The sequence below is a fragment of the Capra hircus genome, chromosome 11, assembly GCF_001704415.2.
Source record: "Capra hircus breed San Clemente chromosome 11, ASM170441v1, whole genome shotgun sequence".
Taxonomy (NCBI): Eukaryota; Metazoa; Chordata; class Mammalia; order Artiodactyla; family Bovidae; genus Capra; species Capra hircus.
In genome coordinates, this window is record NC_030818.1 from 7205621 (window position 1) to 7232470 (window position 26850).

The 26850-nt window shown below is 44.1% G+C and overlaps 1 protein-coding gene across 1 annotated transcript in view; it reads left to right on the forward strand.

The window, feature by feature from the left end:
- SLC9A2 (solute carrier family 9 member A2) overlaps positions 496-26850 on the forward strand; it is an 88999-nt gene continuing 62644 nt past the window's right edge. Inside the window, exon 1 of the mRNA XM_018054964.1 lies at positions 496-985. Coding sequence (XP_017910453.1) covers positions 709-985 — 277 coding nt within the window. The 5' untranslated portion in view covers positions 496-708. The remainder of the gene's footprint in view (positions 986-26850) is intronic.

Genomic DNA, 26850 nt, shown 5'->3' on the forward strand with positions numbered 1-26850 from the left:
CGGGAACACGGCGCCCCGAGACAGAGAGAGCGAGCGCCCCTGGCGCGACCTGGCGAAGTACAGGAAGAGGGACCCCAGGAGCCTTTTCTAGACCTTACGCGCCGGGCGCGCGCGCCGCGTGGGTGCGCCGGCCCCTTCCCGGGATGGATGCCCGACGCGGCCTCCGGGGCGGGGACAGCTCCGGTCACCTCGCGCCCGGCGCGGCCCGTGCGCCCAGAGCTCCCCGGCTCCGGGGCTGGCCGGTCTCGCCGCGCGGCGTGGGCCCCAGGCGAGCGCGGCCGCCGCCCCCGCGGCTCCGGCCCCCGCGGCTCCGGCCCCCGCGTCGCCGGCCGGCTCGGCAGGTGCGTCGCGCGCCCGCCCCGGGCCGGTCCTCCCGCCCAGCGGCCGCGGGCGCCGCGCCCGCCCCGCCCCGCCCCCGCCCGCGGGCCGCCCGGGGCCGGGCCTGCAGCCGCGGCGGGCGGCGGACGGGACATGGGCCGGCGGCCGGCGGCGACGGGCGGCTGAGGGCGCCGAGGGTCCGCGCTGTGGCCTCGATCGTCCCGTGCGCGCCCGCCAGGCGCTGCGCCTGCTCGCAGCAGGGACCGGGCCAGTGCGCCGCAGACTCCCGGCCCCGTGGCGGCGGCGGGCAGCGCTGCCCGCTCAGGGGCGATGCGCTGAGCGCAGGGAGGGCCGACCGCTCGGGCTACAGCGGCGCGGGGAGCAGCGCCCATGGAGCCGGCGGGCCCTGGGCTGAGCGGGCAGGCCCCGCTGCCGCTGCTGCTGCTGCTGCTCCTGCAGGCGGCGGGCGCCCGGGCCGAGACCCTGCTGGACGCGCCGCGGGCCCGGGGCACGAGCTCCGTTCCGCCCAGCCCCGCCAGCGTGGTGGCGCCGGGCACGACGCCGTTCGAGGAGAGCCGACTGCCGGTGTTCACCCTGGACTACCCCCACGTGCAGATCCCCTTCGAGATCACCCTGTGGATCCTGCTGGCCTCCCTAGCCAAGATCGGTGAGCGCGCCGGACGCGCGGGGGTGGGGCAGGGGCCCGGCTCCGGAGGGCGCCGGGGGCCGCGGCGAATTGACCTCTGGGTCGTGGCCGCCTCCCCGGGGACCCCGGCAGGGGCGACAGAGCGGCTTCACCTGGCCGAAAGGGACCTCCCTTCCCCGGGGGCGGGGGTGGGGGGGGCGGTGGGGGAGCAGCTTTATGCTTTGGTTCTTGTGGAACTTGGCCTTGAAATAGCCCCGGAGTTGCAACCTGTAACCAACTTAGCGATTCGCTGCTTCCTCTGCCTGGCATGCCCAGTGACAGCCCTCTGGCAAAGTGGGGACCTGTTGATTGCAGGAGGAGGGGAGTGGGCTGAAATTTAGGGTCTCATTTACCGGGAGCAGGGCTCCAGTGCTGCTAGAATGGTCGAAGCCCTTGATGCTTGGAGATGGATGCGCCTTGGCAGCGACGCAGACCCTGCCCCGCACCTGACTGCTGCGGTGTCTGGAAGGGGAATCAGGGACACCTGAGTGCCTGCAGCGCGACAGGGTGTCTGGAAAAGGGGCCCTGTGCCCTCCCTCCTCTGGGCCAAGGCTGGAGAGTGACAGCTCTCCAGGAAGCATTTTCTTGGTGACTAAGGCCAGTGAAGCCAGTTGGGTGTTTAAAAATAATTAACCCAAGTTTCAAAAACTACCTTAGACTCTCATTTGGAAATATATCTCCAAATCTATTTTCTCACCTTTTTCTAAAATTTAAAAAATTAATTTTTTATTGTATTGGAATATAGCTGATTAACAATGTTGTGATAGTTTCAGGTGGACAGCAGAGGGACTCAGCCATACATATGCTTGTATCCGTTTTCCTCCAAATTCCCCTCCCATCCAAGCTGCCACATAACATTGAACAGAGTTCCCTATGCTGTACAGTAGGACCTTGTTGGTTTATTCATTCATCTTCATTTATTTTCACCCCCACATGAATTTTATTATGATTGTGATGCTTTATATTATTTTTGCTTTATATGTATATACTTTTTAATCTTAGAATATAGCAGTTACTGTTGTAATGATTCCAAAAAGTTGTTAGGTGGACAGAATTTATGCATATGTTTTATATGCATATGTTTTATAGATTTGCCCCTTGAAATGACCCATGCTGTAAGGTCTCTATAAAGGATAAAAAGACACATTGCTGGCATCCTCACACCTGAAGATTGGAGGGAGGGGATGGCATTACGGCCCAGTGATCATAATCCAGAAAAATGCTAGGTGGAGTAAGACATTCAGAAAAGATAATATGCAGTGTAGGGAGAAGGGAATCGCTTCCTCATGCTGGAGAAACATTTCAACTAGGTTTTCAGGGATGACTAGAAGACGGTCCATTGCAGATGAAAGGGAACAACATTCCAGAGAGGAATAAACAAAGACATAAATTGAGAAGGAAGTGCAAAACAAGTTTGTAGAAGGTGCAAGTTGCAGGAAAGAAGCTGAATCTTGGATGTTAGATTACATTGACCAGATTCTGTTAACGGTGCCCAAAGAAGACATGTGCTTTACAGCCTGTAATTGCCCGGTTTTGACTTTAAAACTGGTTGAGTGCTTTAATTTCCCTTGGGAAATGGAATAAGGGGGAGAGGATTTCTCCGTTTATTGAGCAGATGTGCACATTTACATAAAAGGGTTGCCAGTCCTTGTAAATGCAGGTGCTTGTCTCCTTATATGGTCCTCAGGGCAGCCCTGCCAGGTAGGAAGGGCAGATAGTATATACTCGCTTGGTAGAGGTGGAAAATAAAACTCAGACAGTTTGCAGAGACACACAGGCGGAGAGCCAAGTGTTCTCTGTTCTCTTTTTCTCTCTCTGAATCTTTGTCCCTGGCGTAGTGCTTCCTTCCCTTGTTCCTATGACTGCTTCTCTGTTGCCGTTTCTATTCAACTGTGACTCTTTCTTCTGTTCCTCACTCTTGATTATCTTCATCTGATCGCTCACACTAATAACAGCCGCTAGTAGGCACTTAAATTCATTACCTCTAATTTTAACAATCAACCCGGGGCAGAAATGATGACCGCATTTCATATGCAAGGAAATTGAGAGCTGGGGATGTTACCTTGCTGCCAGATGGTGAGCCAGAATCCCACCCAGCTCTGCTCAGTGTCTCATCTTCCTGTCTACCCTGGAGGCTTGTTTGGTGTCAGGGTTAAATGAAAAGAGATGTGTATGACCTTCTTAGGACAGCTGGGCATGCAGTGAGTGCTGAGTATTGTTACCATCAGAAGTGGTGGAAGAGAAGCAGAAATGACTCTGACAGGTTCCTGGCACTTCGGTTCCTTTTCCTCAGGACTGGGCCTCCTCTCCCCTTTCCCTGCTTCTGTCTTAGGCTCCGCCTTTTCCAAGTGTTCTTATCTTCAGGTTGCCTTGTAACACTTGCTTTATTTTCCTGTCATGATCTATCTATCTTATTTGACCTCATCATGTTAATTGTACAGTGTTTTATTAAAAGGCATTCTTGCTTGTGTGAGCTCATGGATGTATTTATCTCCCCATTGGCAGTTTTCTCATCCAGACGTGTTTATATTCCCTGGCGCTTTGCTGTTCTGCCCATCTCTCTGCCTCCTCCAAATTTGGAGCTTCCTCTTTCCTTCCTGCGTGTGATGTGGCATCCAGATGGAAACAGATGATGTTCATGTCTCTTGGCCAGAAGGGTCTGAGTGGAGTAGAGACCACCATGGTGGGCTGAGGGTGTGGTTCTCAGAGAAATAAGGATAAGCTAGTGCTGTGCTTAGTTGTTCAGTGGTTCCTGACTCTGCGACCCCATGGACTGTAGCCCGCCAGGCTCCTCTGTCCATGGGGATTCTCCAGGCAAGAATCTGGAGTGGGTTGCCATGGCCTCCTCCAGGGGATCTTCCCAACCCAGGGATCGAACCCAGGTCTCCCACGTTGCAGGCGGATTCTTTACCATCTAAGCCATCAGAGAAGCCCCAAAATACTGGAGTGGGTAGCCTATCCCTTCTCCAGGGGATCTTCCCAACCCTGGAATCAAACCAGGGTCTCCTGCATTTCTAGCAGATTCTTTACCAGCTGAGCCACAAGCTAGTGCTTGGGGTCTTTTCTAGGTTCTTCCAGTGTATAGTCCAGCCCTGTCCATCTGCTGTAACTCTGTTCCTAGAAGAACTATAAAATGCCCAGGGATCCGCCCCCCTGCCCCCAAGGCCCTAAACTGTTCTTTTCAGCTTTAGGGAAGACTGTGCAGGTACCTAAGACATTTTTACAGCCCATTAAACAGTGGTCTGGTCATTCAGATTCTAGCTGAACTTTTGCACTGGAAAGACTGAAGCGACTTAGCATGTACACTCTGGAAAGACTGTTACTCTGGCAGGACTTGTATGATGTGATCCGCTCATATTTGGGTAGGGTGATGAATTGAGCAGTCAGTGCAGGGGGATGTGAGGCTGAGGGCGAATGGGAGTGTTGACTCACGCAAAATGTCCCGGTTTGCATTTGGGGCAGTTTTTTTAGTGTGTACCTAGTGTACCTGAGCTTACCTGCCCCAGAGAACATGGAGGAACATTGTTAGTGATTAAGCTGAGTGTGGATCACAGGTTGCGCCCAACGGAGGCACCCAATAGCATTTGTAGGAGGTTGAAATCATTTCCAGTGGAATTCAGAATCAGTTTCTAGAGTCCCTTGGACTGCAAGGCAATCAAGTCAGTCAAGCCTAAAGGAAATCAACCTTGAATATTCGTTGGAAGGACTGATGCTGAAGCCAAAACTCCAATACTTTGGCCACCTGATGTGAAGAGTCAACTCACTGGAAAAGACTCTGATGCTGGCAAAAATCGAAGGCAAAATAATGGGGAGACAGAGAATGAGATGGTTGGATTGCACCACTGACTCAATGGATATAAGTTTAAACAAACTCTGGGAGACAGTGATGGACAGGGAAGCCTGGTATGCTGCCGTCCATGGGGTTGCAAAGAGTCATACACAAATTAGCAACTGAACAGCAACTTGATTATCAGGGACAGTCCACTTTCTAGTGACTTGATCAAAAAGAAAGTTCTGTAGTTGAAAAGTTTCCTAATTGGTAATGATGATGTTGTGTATGTGTGTGTGTGAAATGGGTTAAGTAAATAAAAGAACGCAGCCGTTTTGGTCCACCTTTGAAAAGTTTTGTTTCGTTTTGTTTTTGGCGAGAAAGATCTCCTGAAATTTTTTTCACTTAGATCCTCATGCATTTGAACTCTTATTGTTCTTTCACTTTGGATGTTTATATTTTGAGTGACTTGATTTTTTTAAAAGTTATAACTAACTGCTCAGTCTGCCTGGTAAATCCTGGACACAGGGGTGGAGTTCTATAGCCTGGAATAATAGGTAGCTAGAGGATGAAGAAGAGACAAATTTCCTAGAGTGTTCTAAGATTGTTTGTTGCTTATTTAGTCATTGTTGTGTCTGACTCTTTTATGACCCTGTGGACAGTAGCCCGCCAGGCTCCTCTGTCCATGGGATTTTCCAGGCAAGAATCCTGGAGTAGGTGGCCATTTCTCTCTCCAGGGCACCTTCCTGGCTGAGGGATCAAACCCATGACTCCTGTGTTGCAAGCAGATTCTTTACCACTGAGTCACCTGGGAAACCTGTTCATTCTAAGCTTATCTCCTCTGAATTCCCTGCCCAAGAAGTGGGTTAGTAGGATTTGTCCTAAACTGGGTGAACTTGGGCATACGTTCTAACTCGGTTCAGGGTCCTGGGACAAAGCAGTGTGTCCCCTGCTGCTTAGGGTAACACAGCTCCCCTGTTTGTCTCAGTGGTTCTCCAGACACCCTGTCACTCATTTTGCAGCCATGAGAAGCTGGCCTGTTTGCCTCTTCCAGGTGTCGTCTCTCACCTTTGCCCTTGAACTTGGGTTAGCGTGCAGAATTTTTGTCTTCTCTTCATCCTGTTGTCTGGAAATGAAATGACTTGTATTGTTATTTGAGGGGGAAGACAAAGCAGTTTGGTGCATGAGTGTTTCTCCTCTGGGCTCCAAGCAGTTCTGAATTTAAATATGAAACCAGAGAGTTTCTTTGGTTACTATCCACCTGATTACTGAGATCTTGATCTCTGGAAAAACCCATCCTTGCCTTTGATCTGTTTCTCTTTGTTACCTTTGGTTTTCCTGAAGCGTATTCACCAACTGGTTCGTCAGTGGATGAGGCTCATGATTTTCATTAATTATTTGAACCACATCTCACTTTGAACACACCTGTAAAGCCAGGTGCTCCTGATGACGTGTGTTTGTTCCTAATAAAGCTCAAAGAAGAAGTCTAATTTCTTACTTTCTCAAAGCCATCGTCTCTTCCTATTGGGCTGACCATACTTTTCCTGTTTTCTGTCCAAAGGATGACTTAAGGGTCTTTCTAAAGATCGTTTCAAATGTCTTCTAGAATTATCACTGCACTCTACCACAGATGTGATTTTTTACCTTTTAAAATAACAGCAGGTGATTTCCTACCAAAAATGTTGGTCTTTGGGTCAACTTTAAAAATGAGAATAATGTTTATCATTAATGAGATGCTTTGTCTTTTACAGAATTCTTTTGCATAGCTTGAAGTCCTAAAGAGGTATATAGAAAACCTTTTGTATAAACTTATTTGTTCCTTGTAGGCTTGTAAAAGCTTACCTGTAAAACCAGGTGAATTGGTTGGTTTGTGTATGGGTATATTTTCACTAATTATTCAATTGCTTTAAAGTTTATTGTTCTGTTGGCCTATCTATGTCCTCTTAGGTCAGTTTTGTTGTTTTTATTGTTCTAGAAAGTCATCATTTCATTTGCATTTTTAAATTTATGAGAATAAATCTATTTTTCATGATTTTAAAAATCTTCACTTTATTTGTATTTAAGTTCTACTTTATTTTTCCTAATATTGTTATTTTTAATCTTTCTTTGATCAAAATTCATAGAAATCTATTTATTTTATTCTTTTTCAGAGAATTGCATTCTGGTTGGCTTCTAATTTATAAATTTCTGCTCTCTATTATTTAGTTACTTCTAATTTATTAGGGTGTATTTTGTTATTATTTCAAAAATTACTGAATTGAAAGTTTACCTCATTAATTATTGAAGTTACTTGTTTTCCAGTATGTTGACTCCAAACTTATAAGGGTTATTAATCGCTGAAAAAACACTTACAATTGAAAACATAATTAGCATTACTTTCAATATTTTCAGTGATAAATACTTTTAGGAACTGACAAGCTCCACAATTGGCATGGCTATATGACATTAGTCTTATTAAAGTGGACAAAGACATTTAAATAGTTTAGTTGTTATAACTCCTACTAAGCCATTTTCTTGTCATCATCTTGTCCAAAATATGGCTATTTATTTATTCTCATTAAATTCACAGCTGTGGAAAACTGACACTTGAGACTATGTTATAAACAAAACATTTATGATACTCTATTTTGGAGATTAATCCTTTCTTGATTGCTCTTTTGAAAAGACACATACACCCCAATGTTCATTGCGGCACTTTTTCAATAGCTAGGACATGGGAGCAACCTAAATGTCCATCAGCAGAGTAATGGATAAAGAAGATATGGCCCATATGCACAATGGGATATTAGCCATAAAAGAACCATCTGCAGCAACATGGATGGGCCTAGAGATTATCACACTGAGTAAAGTAAGTCAGACACAGAAAGACAAATATCATATGATATTGTTTATATGCAGAATCTAAAAAAAAGGTAACTAATGAACTTATTTTCAAAACAAGAGTCACAGATGTAGAAAACAAACTTATGGTTACCAGGGGATAAGGTCAGTTCAGTTCAGTTCAGTCACTCAGTCGTGTCTGACTCTCTGCGACCCCATGGACTGCAGCAGCCAGGCCTCCCTGTCCATCACCAACTCCCAGAGTTTTACTCAAACTCATGTCCTTTGAGTTGGTGATGCCATCCAACCATCTCATCATCTGTCATCCCCTTCTCCTCTCGCCTTCAATCTTTCCCAGCATCAGGGTCTTTTCAAATGAGTCAGCTCTTCACATGAGGTGGCCAAAGTATTGGAGTTTCAGCTTCAACATCAGGACTGATTTCCTTTAGGGTGGACTGGTTGGATCTCCTTGCAGTCCAAGGAACTCTCAAGAGTCTTCTCCAACATCACAGTTCAAAGCATCAATTCTTTGGTGTTCAGCTTTCTTTATAGTCCAATTCTCACATTCATACATGACTACTGGAAAAACCATAGCCTTGACTAGGGTAAAGAGGGATAAAATTGGGAATTGACATATACATTGTACTGTACTGAGTCACTCAGTCGTGTCTGACTCTCTGCAATCCCATAGAGCCCACCAGGCTCCTCTGTCCATGGGGATTCTCCAGGCAAGAATACTGGAGTGGATTGCCATGTCCTCCTCCAGAGAATGTTCTCAACTCAGGGATTGAACCCAGGTCTCCCATTTTGCAGGTGGATTCTTTACTGTCTGAGCCACCAGAGAAGCCCAAGAATACTGGAGTGGGTGGTCTGTCTCTTCTGTAGAGGATCTACCTGACCCAGGAAATCAAACCGGGGTCTCCTGCATTTCAGGTGGCTTCTTTACCAGCTGAGCTATCTGGGAAGCCTGACATATACACACTACTATGTATAAAATAGATAACTAATAAGAACCTGCTGTATAGCACAGGGAACTCTATTCAGTACTCTGTAATGGCCTATATGGGAAAAGAATCTAAAAAAAGAATGGAGACATATATATATGTGTGTGTGTATACATATATATATATATGATTCACTTTGCTGTACACCTGAAACTAACACAACATTTAAAATCAATGATACTCCAATAAAAACTTTTTAAAAATAAAAAATAAAAAGCATTCATGGTACTCTAAATTTATGTAAATTTATCTATTGCAAGTTATACTAATAGCAATAAAGAAAATGGTAAAGACTAAAGAATTCGGGGAGATGATGCAAATGAAATTGCACTTGCCTAACAATTGGTGTGAAATCATTACTGCTTTTAACTTGCAAACCATCTGTATTCTGAGGAGACCTCAACACCACACATTACTGGTAAAGCGGGAAGCATGACGGTTAATGGTGCATCAGGACCTGTAAAATACAGTTTGGTCTTTATGAAGTCAAATAAATGCCTCATGAGATGAAATAGGAATGTTAAATGAAGCTCTTCTTAAAGATGAATTCTCCTGATCCAAATGTGTATAATTTAAAGGAATGGTAATATACGTATTTAAGGCTAGAAATATATCCTTCTGATCCTGTTTCAGTTGCTTTGCATGGTTTTGATGTATAGAGTTTTCACTTTAGCTCAATTCTCAGTGTTTTAAATTTTCCTTGTGATTTTTTTTTATTGTAGCCCAATAATTATTCAGGATTATAGTTTGAGTTATAGTAATAAACATTTCAAGATGTATGGTTATTTTTAAAATTTTATTCATAGTTTACTCCATGTTGGTTATATAGACCTGGTTGGTTTTTTATATTGATTGAGACATTTTCTGTGGCTTAATGGGGCTTCCTAGCTGGATGAGTGGTAAAGAATTTGCCTGCCAATGCAGGAGATGCAAGAGATTTGTGTTCGATCCCTGGGTTGGGGATATCTCCTGGAATAGGAAATGGCAACCCACTCCAGTATTCTTGCCTAGAAGATTCCATGGAGAGAGGAGCCTGGCAGGCTACAGTCCCTGGGGTTGCAAAGGGTCAGATGCAACTGAACGTACGCACACACACACGCACATACTCTGTGACTTAATAGGTGGTCATTTAAAATTACATTTCAAGCTTTGATTGAAGAAGATTGTGTGTTCCCTATTACATGTCGGCACTTGTACGCATATACAGGCTCACATATGTGCATACACACCAAGGACTAGATGAAATTTCAAATTATGGAGTGCAAATATTAAATAGCATTACCAATTTTTTGGGTTACTTTATTAGTTTCTAAGGGTACATTAAAACCACTCTCTAAGACTGTGATGTCAGTTGCTGTTGGTAAGTTTGTTATTTTTTGCTTTAATATTTTGATGCTTTGTTATTAAGTACCTACTAGCTCAATATTGTTAAAATCTTCTGAGTAAATCCTTCCTTTACTTATTAGGTTACTCATTAATGTCCCTATTTTAAATATTTTTCTGTGGCTCAAGGTCTATTTTTTCTTATATTTCTATTGCTGTTCAAAATAAACTTCATTTTGCACATGTACTCTTTTCTGTATCTATGTTTTCCACACCTATATTTTCCAGACATATTTTTTCCCTAACCATAATTATCATATCAAATCAACTGGGTAATTTTCCTTTAGCTGTATCTTGTTAAACCACATGTGAGTAGACTTTCTATCTTTAATTTAAAATTTCAAATATCTGCAGTTTAGGGAGAAGGATAATTATGTATGTTGTGCGTAATGATATATTTGGACTTTGCTGTCTGTTTACTACATTTTTACCTGGTCTCTCCAGTTCTCTTTTCTTGTCATTATTTTCGCTTAGTCAAGTTTTCCCTTCATTTTGTAATATATTATCATATATTCTCTTTCCATTTTTCTGTGGTTACATTTCAATTTTAACCAGATACCTGATTAAACAGGATCCAGTCCAGTCTGCCTTGGCCCACATCTCAGGAAATTTTCTTGCATAATTTTGTAGTTGTATGAATTTTTGGTACGTAACTGAAGTTCTGAGCTCAGTTACCCTTTGGTAAAATGGGGATAGTAAAAGTGCCAATGTCCTAGGCTGTTGTGAGAATTAAGTTTGTTAATATATGTAAAATGTTAAAATTACATTTGGGATCACAGTAAACATATTATTTTCTGTTTTATTATTGTTTTGTTGTCTTCATGAATGATGTTTATATTAAAAAATTTTACTTGCTATCTGCCAGCTTCAGAATTCTATCTTTTTACCTTATAATTTAGACCTGATTTGTATTTAATTTCCTCCATGAGTTAGTTTTTAGTTTTTACAAACAGTGTCTACATGGATTTCTAAACATGCTTACCATTTTTTCTTCATTGTTACTTCTTCTGTTTCCTCTTTTTTCCAGATTGTTTTCTTTTTAATTAAATATGTAATTTAGTGGATACTTTGGGAAGGGAGGCTTCCATTGATAAATTCTCTTGATCTTTGTATTAAAATGTCTTTATTTTGAGTATTCTCTTGAATGATTATATCACAGAGTATTAGTTCAGTTCAGTTCAGTCGCTCAGTCGTGTCCAACTCTTTGCGACCCCATGAATCACAGCACGCCAGGCCTCCCTGTCCATCACCAGTTCCTGGAGTTCACTCAAACTCATGTCCATCGAGTCAGTGATGCCATCCAGCCATCTCATCCTCGGTCGCCCCCTTCTCCTCCTGCCCCCAATCCCTCCCAGCATCAGAGTCTTTTCCAATGAGTCAGCTCTTCTCATGAGGTGGCCAAAGTATTGGAGTTTCAGCTTTAGCATCAGTCCTTTCAAAGAACACCCAGGACTGATCTCCTTTAGAATGGACTGGTTAGATCTCCTTGTGGTCCAAGGGACTCTCAAGAGTCTTCTCCAACACCACAGTTCAAAAGCATCAATTCTTCAGTGCTCAACTTTCTTCACAGTCCAACTCTCACATCCATACATGACTACTGGAGAAACCATAGCCTTGACTAGACGGACCTTTGTTGGCAAAGTAATGTCTCTGCTTTTGAATATGCTATCTAGGTTGGTCATAACTTTCCTTCCAAGGAGTAAGCGTCTTTTAATTTCATGGCCTCAGTCACCATCTGCAGTGATTTTGGAGCCCCCCAAAATAAAGTCTGACACTGTTTCCACTGTTTCCCCATCTATTTCCCGTGAAGTGATGGGACTGGATGCCATGATCTTCGTCTTCTGAATGTTGAGCTTTAAGCCAACTTTTTCACTCTCCTCTTTCACTTTCATCAAGAGGCTTTTTAGTTCCTCTTCACTTTCTGCCATAAGGGTGGTGTCATCTGCATATCTGAGGTTATTGATATTTCTCCCGGCAATCCTGATTCCAGCTTGTGCTTTATAGGAGCTGAAATTATAGTCATTTACCATCTGCTGCTACTGATTAGTCACTCAGTTTTGTTAGACTGTGTGACCCCATGGACTGTAGGTCACCAGGCTCCTCTGTCCATGGGATTCTCCAGGCAAGAATGCTGGAGTGGGTTGCCACTGCCTTCTCCAGGGGATCATCCCAACCCAGGGATTGAACCCGCGTCCGCCGTGTCTCCTACATTGCAGGCAGATTCTTTACCTGGTGAGCCATCGGGGAAGCCTTATCATTTGGAAGGTACTATTTCATACTTTCTGTTCTCTTTGGTTGTGATGGAGAATTTCATTGTCACTCTCATCACACTTTGAGTTAACCTGACTTTTCTCTTGACCTGTAGTTATCATACTTGAATAAAAGAGAAGTAGCTCAGCAGTTGAAGATATGTTGGACCTACTTTTGGAAAAGCTGTCTCCCAGTCAGAGGTTGTTGTTGTTGCTGTTGTTTTGCAGTAGCCCAGTTGTGTTTGAGTCTTTGCAACCCCATGGACCACAGGACACCAGGCCTCCCTGTCCCTCAGCAACTCCCGAATGTTGCCCAAGTTCATGTCCATTGCATTAGTGATGCCATCCATCCGTCTCATCCTCTAAAGCCCTCTACTCCTTCTGCCCTCAATCTTTCCCATCATCAGGGACTTTTCCAATGAGTCGTCTGTTTGCATCAGATGACCAAAATACCGCAGCTTCAACTTTAGCATCAGTCCTTCCAACAAGTCTTCGGGGTTGATTTCCCTTAAGATTGATGGGTTTGATCTCCTTGCTCTCCAGGGAAATTCCAGGAGTCTTCTCTATAAGCACAGTTTGAAGGCATCAATTCTTTGGTGTTCTGCCTTCTTTATGGTTTAGCTGTCACACCCATGTGACCACTGGGAAGACCGTAGCCTTGACTATGAGGACCTTGGTCGGCAGAGTAACGTCAGAAGTAGAAAGACACTATTCAGTTGCGGTTCTGCCATTAATATTGTCTTGTGATCCCGGCCGGTCTTCACCTACTTGGTTCTTGCATTTAAGGGTAGAAGTAGGGATCTGTATCTGCTCCCAGCTGTTTAGTATTTCCATAGGGATAATGTGAAAGACTCTGTCGAGAAGGAAAACATTCATAACGAAGGTTTTATTTTTTATAGCAAAAGAAAACTTAAGCCAAGAGAAACATGTGTTCATTATGTTAAAGAGCTGTGTGATATGGGCGTCTTGTCATGCTAAATGAGACATACACAATTACAGCTTATTCTCTTGCAATTACCTCTTTTAAATGTAATGAGTCATAATTGATGTACTTCCTGCAACAACCCTGCGCATGGTTCGTCAGTGTCCAAGGGCTTTCTGATCTTGATTTTTATAGATTCATTCCTGTTTGAAGATGTGTATGTTCCTCTCTGTCCAGTAGTTCCAGGGGAGGGCATGGGAATCCCTCTGCAAGCTCTCCTTGTGGTCATGCAAAAATCATTTTTTTAAATTTAGTTCAATTTAATTTGTTAATTGAAGTATAGTTGATTTACAATGTTGTGTTAGTTTTAGGTGTACTGCAAATTGACTCAGTTACATACACACATGTGGGCCTCCCTGGTGGCACCACGATAAGAATCTTCCTGTCAACGCAGGAGACTTGGGTTAGATCCCTGGGTTGGGAAGATCCTCCGGAGGAGGATATGGCAACCCACTCCAGTATTCTTTCTTAGAGAATTCCATGGATAGAGGAACCTGGTGGGCTACAGTCCTTGGGGTCGCCAGAGTCAGACGGGACTGAGTAACTGAGCGTGCACACACACATATATTCTTTTCCAGATTCTTTTCCCTTATAGCTTATTACAAAATATTGAATATAGTTCTCTGAGGTGTACAATTGGTGCAACCACTATTGAGAAAAGTATGAGGATCCTTAGAAAACTATAGAGTTACCATGTGATCCCGCAGCCCCACTCCTGGGCATATATCTGGAGAAAACCATAATTTGAAAATATACGTGCACCCCAGTGTTCATTGAAGCACTGTTCACAAAAGCCAAGGCACGGAAGCAACCTAGACATCCTCTGACAGATGAATGGGTGAAGAAAATGTGGTACATACGCACAACAGAGTATTACTTAGCCATAAAAAGAATGAAATAATGCCATTCGCAGCCATGTGGGTGGACCTAGAGATGATCATACTAAGTGAACCAGAGAAAGATAAATATATGACCCTACTTATATGTGGAATCTTAAAAAAAAAAATGATACAAATGAACTTCTATACAAAACACAGACATAGAAAACAAACTTACAGTTACCAGAGTGGGTGATGGGGGAGAGAGAAATTAGGAGTTTGGGGTTAACAGACAACACACTCCTATCTATGTTAATAACACACATAACCGACAAGGACAGAAGTCATATTTAAAGGTGAATTTCATGTTATTCCTTAGTGTTGGCTCATGTGTCAAGGAAAGAGAAACGAAATTCACAATTGTACTTAGCAACTTTGCCTGATAATGAAACAGAGTACATGCACATACTCGCGCCCTGCATTGAAAGCACTCTGAGGCCACTTCAAGGTTTTGTGAACCATGGACATTCCTTATTGAGGCCCAGGACCAAGAAATACCCCACTGCCGTATTTCTGAGATCCTGCCACTGCCAATCCTGCGACTCCCGATTCGTGAGCTTATTTCCTGCGATGCATGGGCTGGGACACCTGAGCTGTGTTACACACCCCAGCACGGCAGTGTCTTCCCCTGTGGCCTGGAGGGTGGAGATGGGAGAGGCTGATAGTCCCTGTATGGTGGCCTCTTTCATGGAGTCATAATAGCTCATGAGGATGGAGCCTTTTTTCGTGCCAGGAATCTGAGTCAGGTGCTTTACACCCAGTATTCTCTTTAATACTCACAGTAACTCTTGGAGGCAGGCACCATTATGATCCCCAGTTTCAAAAAGCAGATGAGGAAACAGGTTTAGAGAGCTTAGGTGTCACAGCTATTATGTGGGAAAGGTAGGTGCATGGGGAGTGTGCTTGGGCACTCCCCTGTGTCTCGCCCTGGCAGCCTGCCTTCCGTGGAGAAGACTATGAAGTTCAGAAATCTGCCCGTGGTCTCCAGAACGTCTTGACCGACCTGGTTTCATTCAGCCTTAACCTGGACCTAGAGACCTGTGCTGAGGTCCCACTTGAACCTTATTATCTCGTGTGGACTGTCTGAGATTTTCACTGTAAAATTAGACAGTAATGAGGGTCACTGGGGGAACCAACTGAAATGATACATGAAAGCAAGCTGTGACTGCAGAGTTAAGGTCAGCGTGACACATGGTGGCTCTGTGCTGAGTTAGCATAGAACAGTACAAGAAGGCAGACCCCGTCAGCCTAGAATTCCTCAATGTGCGTCTAGAATTCTTCAAGGTGCAACTAAAATTCCTGAATCTTGGTCCGCCTTCTCCACCTCCCTAACTCAGGGACTGTAGAATTTGAACGTGTGTTTGAAATACGTATTTAGTTTCTCCTGTACTGCAGAGTGAATCAGCTATATGTGTGCATTGTTGTTCAGCTGCTAAGTCCCGTCCAACTCTTTGTGACCCCATGGACTAGCACACCAGGCTCTCCTCTCCTCCACCTCCCAGAGTTTGTGCAAATTCATGTCCATTGAGTCGGTGATGCCATCCAACCATCCCATCCTCTGTTACCCCTTCTCCTTTAGATATATATATGTGTGTGTGTGTACATATAGCCCCTCTAACTCAACATTGTAAAGCAACTATACTCCAATAGAAAAAATTTTAAAAAAAGAATGAGTAGAACACTTCTTTAAATATGTGAAATCTCTGAATAAAAACTATTTATTAAAACAATATGTGTTTAACATGTTAGATATTCATAGGTTAGAGGTTCAACCCATATAACTTGAGCCACTGTATAAACGTTAATAGGACAAAGTTCTGTTTCAACAGATTTATAGGAGAAAAGGTGTTAAATCTTTTTCACTGCTGCACATGCATACATACTTAGTAAATCGGGCACACGTACACATGTACATAGACACACGTGCGCATGTGAACGACACTTCAGGACATAAGCTTCATGCAGGAAGGGAGTTTACTTATTGACTCTCTGTCTAGAACAATGCCTGGCTCATAGTAGGTACTCAATAGACAATCACTGTTTAAATAACTAAGTAATATTTAGAGGTGCTTTTCGTTTCCTCTCACTTTAATCACGTGGTTGTGAAGGGAATCTAGCGCATGTCTTGATTCTGTGCCCTTTCCTTCTCAAATACACTAGTTTGTATGGTGGTTCGCTCAGTCACCCCACTTCTAATGCATCTGCTAATATTGCATCAGCTCAGAGTGGTGCCTTAGGCTCTGTTGCCCCAAACCTGAGAGCACCCACTTACTAGCTGTGGATTTGGGGGTGAGTTAATGAACCTCTCTAACTTCAGTTATTCCATCTGTAGATAATGACAGCACAGTAAGGCCCCTGCATACAAACGAGTTCCATTCTGAGAGAGCATTCGTTAAGTCCGGTTTGTTCTCTCCAACAAGGTTAGCCTAGGCACCCAGCTAATACAATCAACTATACAGTACTGTACTGTCACAGGTTTATAATACTTTTTGCACAAATAATACATAAAAAACAAACAAAAAATAAATCATTTTTAATCTTACAGTACAGTACCTTGAAAAGTACCACTGTAACAGCCCAATACCTGGCATCCAGAGGCTGGCGTCGAGTGAACGGGCCAGAAGAGTCACTGACTGGAGGAGGTGGGAGATAGTAGAGCTGAAGGATCGTCAGCAACAGGAGACGGAGGGCGCGCTGCAGTTTCTCATGCCCGACGTTAATGGCACGGCTTCTGGTTCCTTGCTGGGACCATACGTATGTTCACGTTTTTGGAAGTTCACAACTTGACAGCTCGTACGTAGGAGACTTACTGTAGCTTCCTGATTGGGTTGTTGAGACAGAGCTCATCCACTTAAGAAAACCTGCTCCCTGAGAGACCTTGAGATGTGGTTGGCCCTTGTATGAGAGCAGACGTCCTGTCTCCTTCTCCGGAGCCTCAGTGTTACGCCACAGAAGTCTCTCCTGTCCAGAGGTTCTGCAGCCAATTGTCAGATTGCCTAGACACTCCTGTTTCCAGGTGCTGGTGTCATGTGTAGGTTTCTCTCTAAATTGTGTGTATTTCAGTGTCCAATGTTGCCTACCCTTAAAAAACCATCATACTGCTTTTGTAAGCTAATTTGCAATGGAAGAGAAAACTCTTTATTTTATCCCAGGTTCTTGTCTTGAAACCCAGCAGTCAGGGTCAGGGGTCAGGTTGAGCCCTTCTCTGCACCAGCAGCCTGTCTTTGCTACCCTCCTCCTGACACCCCCTGAGCTTTTGGGTCTACAGTGTCATCAAGGTCCCTAGACAAGTCTGCTCACACACGGCAGGGGAAACGTTTTTTCAGCGTGTTTCCAAGCCCCTTTGTACATTGTGTGCAAACAGGGTTCCTTTAGAAATCTGGATGAGAAAGAGTTTAAAAACAAAGTGCTACTCAGAGTCATTACTGCAATTTTAAAACCACCCACCAACCCTCTCTCAGCTTCCCAGGTGGCGCTAATGGTAAAGAACCTGCCTGCCAATGCAGGAGATAGAAACAGACGTGAGTTCGATCCCTGGGTTGGGAAGATCCCCTGGAGGAGGGCATGGCAACCCACTCCAGTATTCTTGCCTGGAGAATCCCATGGATGGAGAGGAGACTGGCAGGCTACAGTTCATGGTGTCACAAAGGGGTGGACACAACTGAAGTGACTCAGCATGCACACAACCCTCTCTATCACCAGCATCCTTAGGCAGAATCGCATGTTGGCTGAGTGTACATTTTCTCTAGGAAAACACTAGAATGGTGAGGAGGAGGAACGATGAGAAATCCCAGCCCCCTCTTTCCTATCTGACTGACGTTTCCGTTGTGCCGGATTGGGAAGGATACCGTGTTGGTACCAACTGTTCTCCCTTGGGAGAATGGGCATCCTTCTTTGTGACTTCTCTGGTGAACTGTCTGGAAGGCAGGGAGGATGCTGCCTCTAGCTTGAGCTTATGTTTTTCAGGGAATTAGAAAACACGTACGCCTGCATGCAAGCTCCAGCCCCAGTCCGTCTGCGCGCTGTGGCCCAGGCTGAGTTTCTGCAGAGCTCTGTGTCACTATCTGACATATGGCTGTTTTCTGGCTACGCTGGACTCAGTGTCCTTCCCTCCTCAGGGTACAGTCTCCTGCGATGGAAACCATGTATCTTTGTGTTCGTCTACCTCTGTAGAGCTTGGTATGTTCAGAGATAAAACTTAGGATGTCTACATTGTTTTATATTTTCAGTTGTTTCATATCTATCATCCGTGTTGCTTTTCCTGGAAGTCTTTATTGTGTTTTATCTTATTCTTAACCTGTCTCAAGAGTGCTGATAGTTTTGCTGAAAGGACTGGTTGATTGGATAGTTAATGTATGTATTAAATGACCTTACTCCCTCCCCAGCAGTTTTGTATGCTGTTGTTTTCATTTGATCTTGCTGTTTTCACTTTTGAGTTTTGAAGTCCCTGACACCAGGGGAGTTGTTGCTAATTCTAAATCTTTGGATGAAAGTGCATCATTGGCAGGACTCCAGTCTTCCATTTCCCCCCTCAGTGTGTTAGTAGGTTGGACTGCTATTTTGATGAAACAGAATATACATGATGAAAGTGGAGCCATAAGACTCTACATAAGGATCCTTAAGATGCAAACATCTTGATGTTCCTTGAAACCCTGGCGGTCTTTGCAATGAAAGGCAAATGGTACGACACTTGGTTGTGCAAAGACCTGGTAAAAATCAGAAGCCAGAGAGGAGGCAAAGTAGAGGAACATGCTATGATTCTAGATGGTTTGGAAAATAGTGTAATTTACCAAATAGGGCAGTCTCTTAGTTTAGCCCAAGGCTCCAGTGTACCCATAGGTCCCCACCATGTAAATCACTGGTGATTGAATACAAGCAATCACTTGACTGAAAAATGAAATCAGGTAGCAATTACTGGCAATTGTGGATTCTTTTCCTACCCTTTGATCTACTTATTTTAAGCAAGTTGTCAGTTTATTTAGAAGGCGGGCTCTTCAAGGATTAAAAACAAAACAGGAAATAAAACCCGAGCACAGGGTGTTTGGGTGGGTGGGGTAGGCTTCCTTAATAGCCTCATAGAACTTAACAATGACAGTGGGCAAATGGCAAAACCCAAAAGCAGCATCAATCATTTACTAACACATGGGCTGAAAGACAAATGCCAGGATTTAACATCTAACCCATGGGGGATAAAATAAAAATTGCTTTCAGCTGTTGGCCTGCACGGAAAGTTTTGAATCTAGGTTACAGAATCTTATCACCTCTCCCCCAGCCCAGAGCTTCCTCCCTCTGTGCTTCCATCTAGCAGGCTCTGCAAAGGGTCTGTTATGTAAACAATCACCAGAACTTACTAAGTCCCTGAGTTCTGAAATTCCCTCTACACAATCACTGCACACTGGACAGTCTTTACCATCAGAATGCTTTTTTCAGACCTGATCCTTTCTTGGTCATCCCCCTTCTATCACTAAAATGGAAAATGAAGAAAAAGGAAACGAGAAAAGATGAGGGTCCAGAGCCACAAGGAGATGAAACTCAGTAAAAGTGAAGATGTGGACGGACTTCCCTGGTGGTCCAGTGGCTAAGATCCTGTGTTCCCAATGCAGGGGGCCCAGGTTCAGTCCTGGGTGGGGAACTAGATTCCACATGCGGCAACTGAGGAACCTATAAACCATGACTAAGACCTGGCACAGTCCGGTAAATTAAAAAAAAAAAAAAAAAGATGCCCAGCATAGAATAAGGGCTTTGGGATCTGCTTCATAGCCATACAATGTAGGTGGGCGGGCAGAATGAATGCAGAGCAAGTTCTGTGATGACTTAGGGCTGCAGTTCACATGAAATGTAACCCGAAGACTTGTCTAAATAAGAATACTCAGTGTAGCCAGGGCTCACACTCAGCACTTTGCCATCAGGGATCCTGTTTCCTACCTGGCTGTGTTAGAAAGCCCCCTGGGTCCCTTTACGTGGCGTTGGGAGGCACGTATTTCACCCCAGGGCATTGCATCTGCAGAAATACTTTGTCCAGTGTCACTGGTCTTTCCTGGGTCAGAGCTGCTGCCGTGGTGGGCTGTGTGTGCCCAGTCTCTGCAGTCGTGTCCGACTCTTTGAGACTCTTTGGGCTGCAGCCCGCCAGGCTCCTCTGTCTATGGGACTCTCCAGGCAAGAATACTGGAGCGGGTAGCCATTCCCTCTCCGGGGGATCTGCCCACCCCAGGGATCGAATCCGTGTCTCCTGCATCGGCAGGCGGATTCCCTACTGCTGAGCCACCAGGGAAGCCAGGTGGGCTATGGGGTGGTCGTCTCCAGGCTGTCTGCATGGTGCGGGCTGTGTCTTCCACCTCGACTGCACTTTGCTCACAGAGTATTTAGCAGAATTGATATGATACAAGCCTCACATTGTTCCTCTGTTGGCTGTCCTAGACCCTGAGTGTGCTGATAGTAAGAACTGAACATCCTTGGGACCCATCCCCCTGTCCCCTCCCAGCTGTAGCTTCAAACAGGAGAATGTGACCCATTACCAGGGCATTCTAAGTAATCTACTTCCTTGGCAGGAAGTAATCAAGGCTTTCAAGTACATAATTGGTTTTGTTTTTTTTTTTTGAAAACTAGTTCGTGGTAAACAATTGAATATAAAATTCAAAACCGTGAATAACTGTAAGTGAGAAATGAGAAATAGGATTACGGAAAAGTACAGTGTGTGTGTATTTGTCTGTTTGTCTTCTCTTTCCTCCAACTTCAAGGACAATTTCTTATCTTGGAAAGGAAGAGGTCAATTTGCTTTTGACAAGATCGTTATGTAAAATGTGTACTTTACATAGACGCTATTAGCTGTCTCTTTCATGTTGGTCTCTTGGACAATCCCTGGACAAAGAGTGACCCCCTTGGACTACAGAGGTAGCCCTTTAACAGATGTGGCCCAAGCTTGTCCCTTCATGGGATTAGATTTTAAAGAGATACTGGAGGGTTCTAGAAATTCCACGAGGCACAGAATGAGGGGGCTGTATCAGTGGACTATCTATTTTGCCCTCTGGTTCCTGAGTTCACTGCCGTGGTTTAGCCTCTTTAGCAGCCCAGAGAACTTCCCCTGTGACCTGCCTGCCCTGGACTGATTGACAGCAGAAGCCTGCCCACCCCCCCCCCCCCCCCCCCCCCCCGCCCACCGCCGCCGGGGCGTGTCTGCTAGCCCTGCACCCCCAGGACCTGTGAGCCAAGGGATCCAGTGCCAGGAGCATCTTCCTGGCCACCCTAGCCCTGGTCAGAGCCTGGTTCCTCCCAGGCGCCTCTAAGGTTAGGACTGAAGAACTCTGTCATTCGAAGAAATAGCTTGTTACTGTTTTCAATTTGTGACTTTTCTTGAAATCCAGAGAAATTCTAGTTTTTATATATACATACATATGGGCTTCCCATGTGGCTCAGTGGTAAAGAATCTGCCTGCCAAGCAGAAGACATGGGTTCAGTTCCTGGGTCAGGAAGATCCCCTGGAGGAGGGAATGGCAACGCATCCCAGTATTCTTGCCTGGGCAATCCTGTGGGTAGAGGAACCTGGTGGGCTACAGTCCATGGTGTTGCGAAGAGTCAGACATGAGTGAGCAACTGAGCCTGCACCCATGGCTAAAAAGAACAGTGAGGAGAAATAGAATGGAAGTTCCTCCCCCCTGCCAACCTCATCTTCATTATAGTCTTCAGTTCAGTTCAGTCGCTCAGTCGTGTCTGACTCTTTGCGACCCCATGAATCGCAGCACGCCAGGCCTCCCTGTCCAGCACCAGCTCCCGGAGTTCACTCAGACTCACGTCCATCGAGTCGGTGATGCCATCCAGCCATCTCATCCTCTGTCGTCCCCTTCTCCTCCTGTCCCCAATCCCTCCCAGCATCAGAGTCTTTTCCAATGAGTCAATTCTTCGCACAAGATGGCCAAAGTATTGGAGTTTCAGCTTCAACATCAGTCTTCCAATGACCACCCAGGACTGATCTCCTTTAGAATGGACTGGTTGGATCTCCTTGCAGTCCAAGGGACTCTCAAGAGTCTTCTCCAACACCACAGTTCAAAAGCATCCATTCTTCGGCGCTCAGCTTTCTTCACAGTCCAACTCTCACATCCATACGTGACCACTGGAAAAACTGTAGCCTTGACTAGACGGACCTTTGTTGGCAAAGTAATGTCTCTGCTTTTTAAGTTATGACCAACTTTCCTTCCAAGGAGTAAGCGTCTTTTAATTTCATGGCTGCAGTCACCATCTGCAGTGATTTTGGAGCCCCCCAAAATAAAGTCTGACACTGTTTCCACTGTTTCCCCATCTATTTGCCATGAAGTGATGGGACCAGATGCCATGATCTTTGTTTTCTGAATGTTGAGCTTTAAGCCAACTTTTTCACTCTCCTTTCACTTTCACATTATAGTCTTAGTTGTGTCTTAAGACTTTTGGAACTGAGCTCTCGACAGGTGGCAGACAGGGTGGATCTAGTGGTGCGTGAGTAGGGAGGGCACCTGTGAGATGTGAGTGGGAGGCAGGGATGGGGGAAGCTGGCAGGTGAGCTGGCGGGCCACTCCTTGCCTTGGCTAAAGCTGGCTGTCCCCCTGAACACATTGGTATGGGTGAGGGCCAGAGGGCCCAGTCTGCTGATTTTCCAGGATAAATCAGACAGGAGAATTTGTACCTGCAGACTCAATTTCCAGACATTAGCTCTATATTTTAGAACATCAAATGAATAAAACAAAATAGCCCTGCAGGCCATGATAGCCCACGGTCTGCCAGTTTGCAACCTCTGGTCCAGACCTTTTCATGTTACATGAAGTTTTGTCTGTTGTCTGGGATAGTCAGGGTCACTTGGAATTTATTGTGTATTCAACTTAATAATAATCAAAATGAGTGCCATTCTCAGAGTGGGGCCATGTTACAAAGAGAGAAGTAAGTCAGTACAGATGGTGGCATACTCTTACCATTGATGAAAATGGGAAGCTGTTATGGAATTTGTGTGTGAGAGATTTTCATGTTTTTCCCTTTGAATAAGGACCCCGTGCATGCAAACAGTGCTGGGGGGGCCATCAGGAGGCCAGCACGTCTTTCTTCTGCCTCTGACACTTGGTTGACCATTAGACCTTTTTCAGTGACCATTTGGTGACGTTAAGTACATTCACGATGTGCCACCATCACACTTCCAGAACGTTTGCATCTTCGCAAGCAGAAACTCTGCGTGTCAACCAGTGAGTCCTCACCTCTCTCCTCCCAGCCTTGGGTAACCTCTCTTCTGCTTTCTGTCTCCATGAAATCGGCTGTTTAATGTAGTCAATATCAGTTGAATCATGCAGTGTTTGCTCTTTTGTTTTTGGAGACAGTAAAGATATCACTTGCCTACTGTAGTTCTTACAACCTTAACAAAATTGAGACAGGTGCAAATAAACCTTTAGTGTAATCAGATATAAACCAGTGGGCTGTGCGTTCCATTGGGAAATAAACGAGAAAAGTTAAAGGTTAAAGAAGACAGAAAAGTTGGAAGTAGGAAAGTGATTGTTGTTCAGTTGTAAGTTGTGTCCGGCTCTTTGCAACCCAACCCCATGGAGTGCTGCACGCCAGGCTTTTCTGTACTCCGCTATCTCCCCGAGTTTGCTCAAATTCATGTCCATTGAGCGGGTGATGCTGTCTAACCATCTCATCCTTACATACTTAGGGGTGAATTTTGTAGGTCAAATGATGTCTTTGTTTATCTTTTTGAGGAACTTCCAGACTATTTTCCAAAATGGCTGCATAACTCATATTCTCACCATACTATAAGGGTTCTAATTTCTCCACATCCACAAAAACATTTGTTATTTTCTGTCTTGTTGATTATAGCCATCTTGGTGGGTGTGAGACCCATAGATTAATTAGAAGTGAGTTGTTAGGTCTCTAGAGATTTTTAAAATTTTCCATATGTTACTGATTTCCATTTTGACTCCACTGTGATCAAAGAATATATTCTATATTATTTCAGTTCTTTTAAATTTAATTTTTTTGACGTTTGCTTTTATGTCCCAGGAAATGTTCTGTCTTGGTGTATGTTCTGTGGATTCTTGGAAAGAATGCATTATCTGCTGTTGCTGGTTGGTCTTCTGTAGCAGCGGTCTAAAATGGAAGACAATTTTTCCACAGACTGAGGATGGGGGGATGGATTGGGGGTGATTCAAGCTCATTACATTTATTGTGCATTTTATTTCTAGTGTTATTACATCAGCTCCACCTCAGATCATCAGGCATTAGATCCCAGAGGCTGGGCACCCCTGTTCTATAGGATTAGATCCTGTTGGCTGTTGATCTAGCAATTATTGAGAGGGGAGGTATTGAAGTTATTAACTATAATTATGGATTTGCCTATTTCTCCTTTCAGTTCCATCAGTTTTTGTCTCATATGTTTTATAGTTCTGTTGTTTGGTGCATACGCACTTGGACTTGCCATGTTTTCTTGGTGGGTTGACCCATTTTATAATTACCCAGTGTCCCTCCCTGTTGCTGGGAAATTTCTTTGCTCTGAAGCTTACTTTATTGGATATTAGCCAATCCCATTTTTTCTTTTGATCTTTTGATTAATATTTTTAGGATGTATTCCCTGGTGGCTTATACTGTAAAGAATCCTCCTGCAATGCAGGGGACCTGGTTTAGCCCCTGGGTCGGGAAGAGCCCCTGGAGAAGGAGATGGCAGCCCACTCCAGCATTCTTGCCTAGAGAATCCCATGGACAGAGGAGCCTGGTGGGCTACAGCCCATGGCGTTGCAAAGAGCTGTATACAACTAACACTTAATGACTAACTATACGACTAACACTTAATGATGTAACTCTTTGCATTCTTTAATTTTCAACCTGCCTACCCCACTGCATATGAAGTAAAAGTTTTTTAAAGCCAGTGAATGGTTAGGTCATGCTTTTTATTATATTTTGCTCACAGCTATCTTTTAATTGATGCCCCTAGATGACCTACATTTTTTGGTGACTATTGGTGTGTCTGTGCTGTTTGAGATTTTAAAAATCTTCCACTTTTTCTTTTCCTTTCTGTTTACTCTCTGTTCTTCATCTCTCTGTTTTCTTTTTCTGTCTTCCTGTGGGTTACTTGAACACCTTTTGGAACTCCATTTCCATCTATTGATAGTGTTTTTGAGCTTTGTATAGCTTTTTTTTTTTTTTTTAGTGATTCCTCCAAGTATTATATATTGATATTATACATATATATGTATATTTACAAAATGTATATACCATATAGCTAATAACAGCTTACTGTTGTTGTCACTTACCACTATGATTGTAGAAACCTCTGCCCTGAATGTTTTTCTTACTTTCCCCATTTATAGTCATCTTAAATATTTTCTCTATATACTTTGAGAACCACATCAGATAGTGTTGTAATTTTGGCTTCAGTGGCCACGCTGAATTTAGAAAAGTCAAGGGGAGAAAGAAAATATATTGAATTTGCTTGTATTTTCACTCTTTCCCTCTGTTTTCTTAATCCTTGATGTTCCAAAATTCCATCCCTTTCCATTTTGAGGATTTCCTTTAGCCATTATTTTAGCGCAGGTCTGCTGGCAACATATTTTCTTAGTTTTTCTTCAAATAAGAATGTTTTGATTTCTTTTTTATTACCAAAGGCTGGTCTCACTGGATATAGAATTGTGGGTTGGCATTTATTTTTTAACGCTGTGCCTCTTCCTGATAGCCTCCACAATTTTCGAAGAGAAATCTGCCATTTTTTTTCTTCTTTATTTTCAGAAGTTTGAGTATAGTTCCTCTGGATATGGGTTTCTTTGGGTTTCTTCTGTGTGGGTTTCACTCATCTTCTTGATTCTGTAGGTTTATATTTTGTGCCCTGGGTTCCCTGGTAGCTGCCTGCAATGTGGGAGAATCTGCCTGCAATGTGGGAGACCTGGGTTGGATCCCTTGGTTGGGAAGATCCCCTGGAGGAGGGCATGGCAACCCATTCCAATATTCTTGCCTAGAAAATCCCCGTGGACAAAGGAGCCTAGTGGGCTACAGTCCATGGGGTCACAGAGTTGGACACAACTGGGCGACTCAGCACACGTATTTTGGGCCAGATTTTGGGAGGTTTTGGCCATTCTTCCTTGAGTAGTTTCCCCTCCCACCCTTCTCCTTTTCTCTCTCTGAAACTCTGATGACATGAGTGTTGGGTCTTCTGCTCCGGTTTTACAGTTCTCTCACGGTCTGTCTGTTAGAAGTCTGTTTTCTCACTGTCATTCAGATTGGTTAATTTCTCTCATTCGATCTTCTAGTTTATTAATTCTTTCCTGTTTACTAACCCATACTTCCAGTTGATTATAAATCTGCTTTTGAGCCAACATAATTGAATTTTTAAAAATTTCAATTGTTGTATTCTTCAATTCTGAAATCTCCATAGGGCTTTTCTTTGTATCATGTATTTCCCTAATCAAGTTTACATTTTGTTTTCTCAGGCTTCCCATGTTTTAAATTTGTTTCAGGTGTGATTGTCATTACCCATGCAACATTTTTATCATGGCAGTATTAACGTTTCTGTCAGCTGAATCTAACATCTCTGCCATTATGATGGTATCTTTTTAAAAATTATTATTCTTCAGCTTGCCATCTTCTTGGTTCCTGGTATGATGAGTGATTTCCTGTTGGAACACGGACATTTGGGGTATTATGAGACCAAAGGTCTTTTTTATACCTTCTGTGTTAGGTGGCTTCTTATGGCACCACTCTGGTGGGGGTACGATGGGGAAGGGCTGCCTTATCATTGATTATTGCCAGGTAGCATAGATTTTC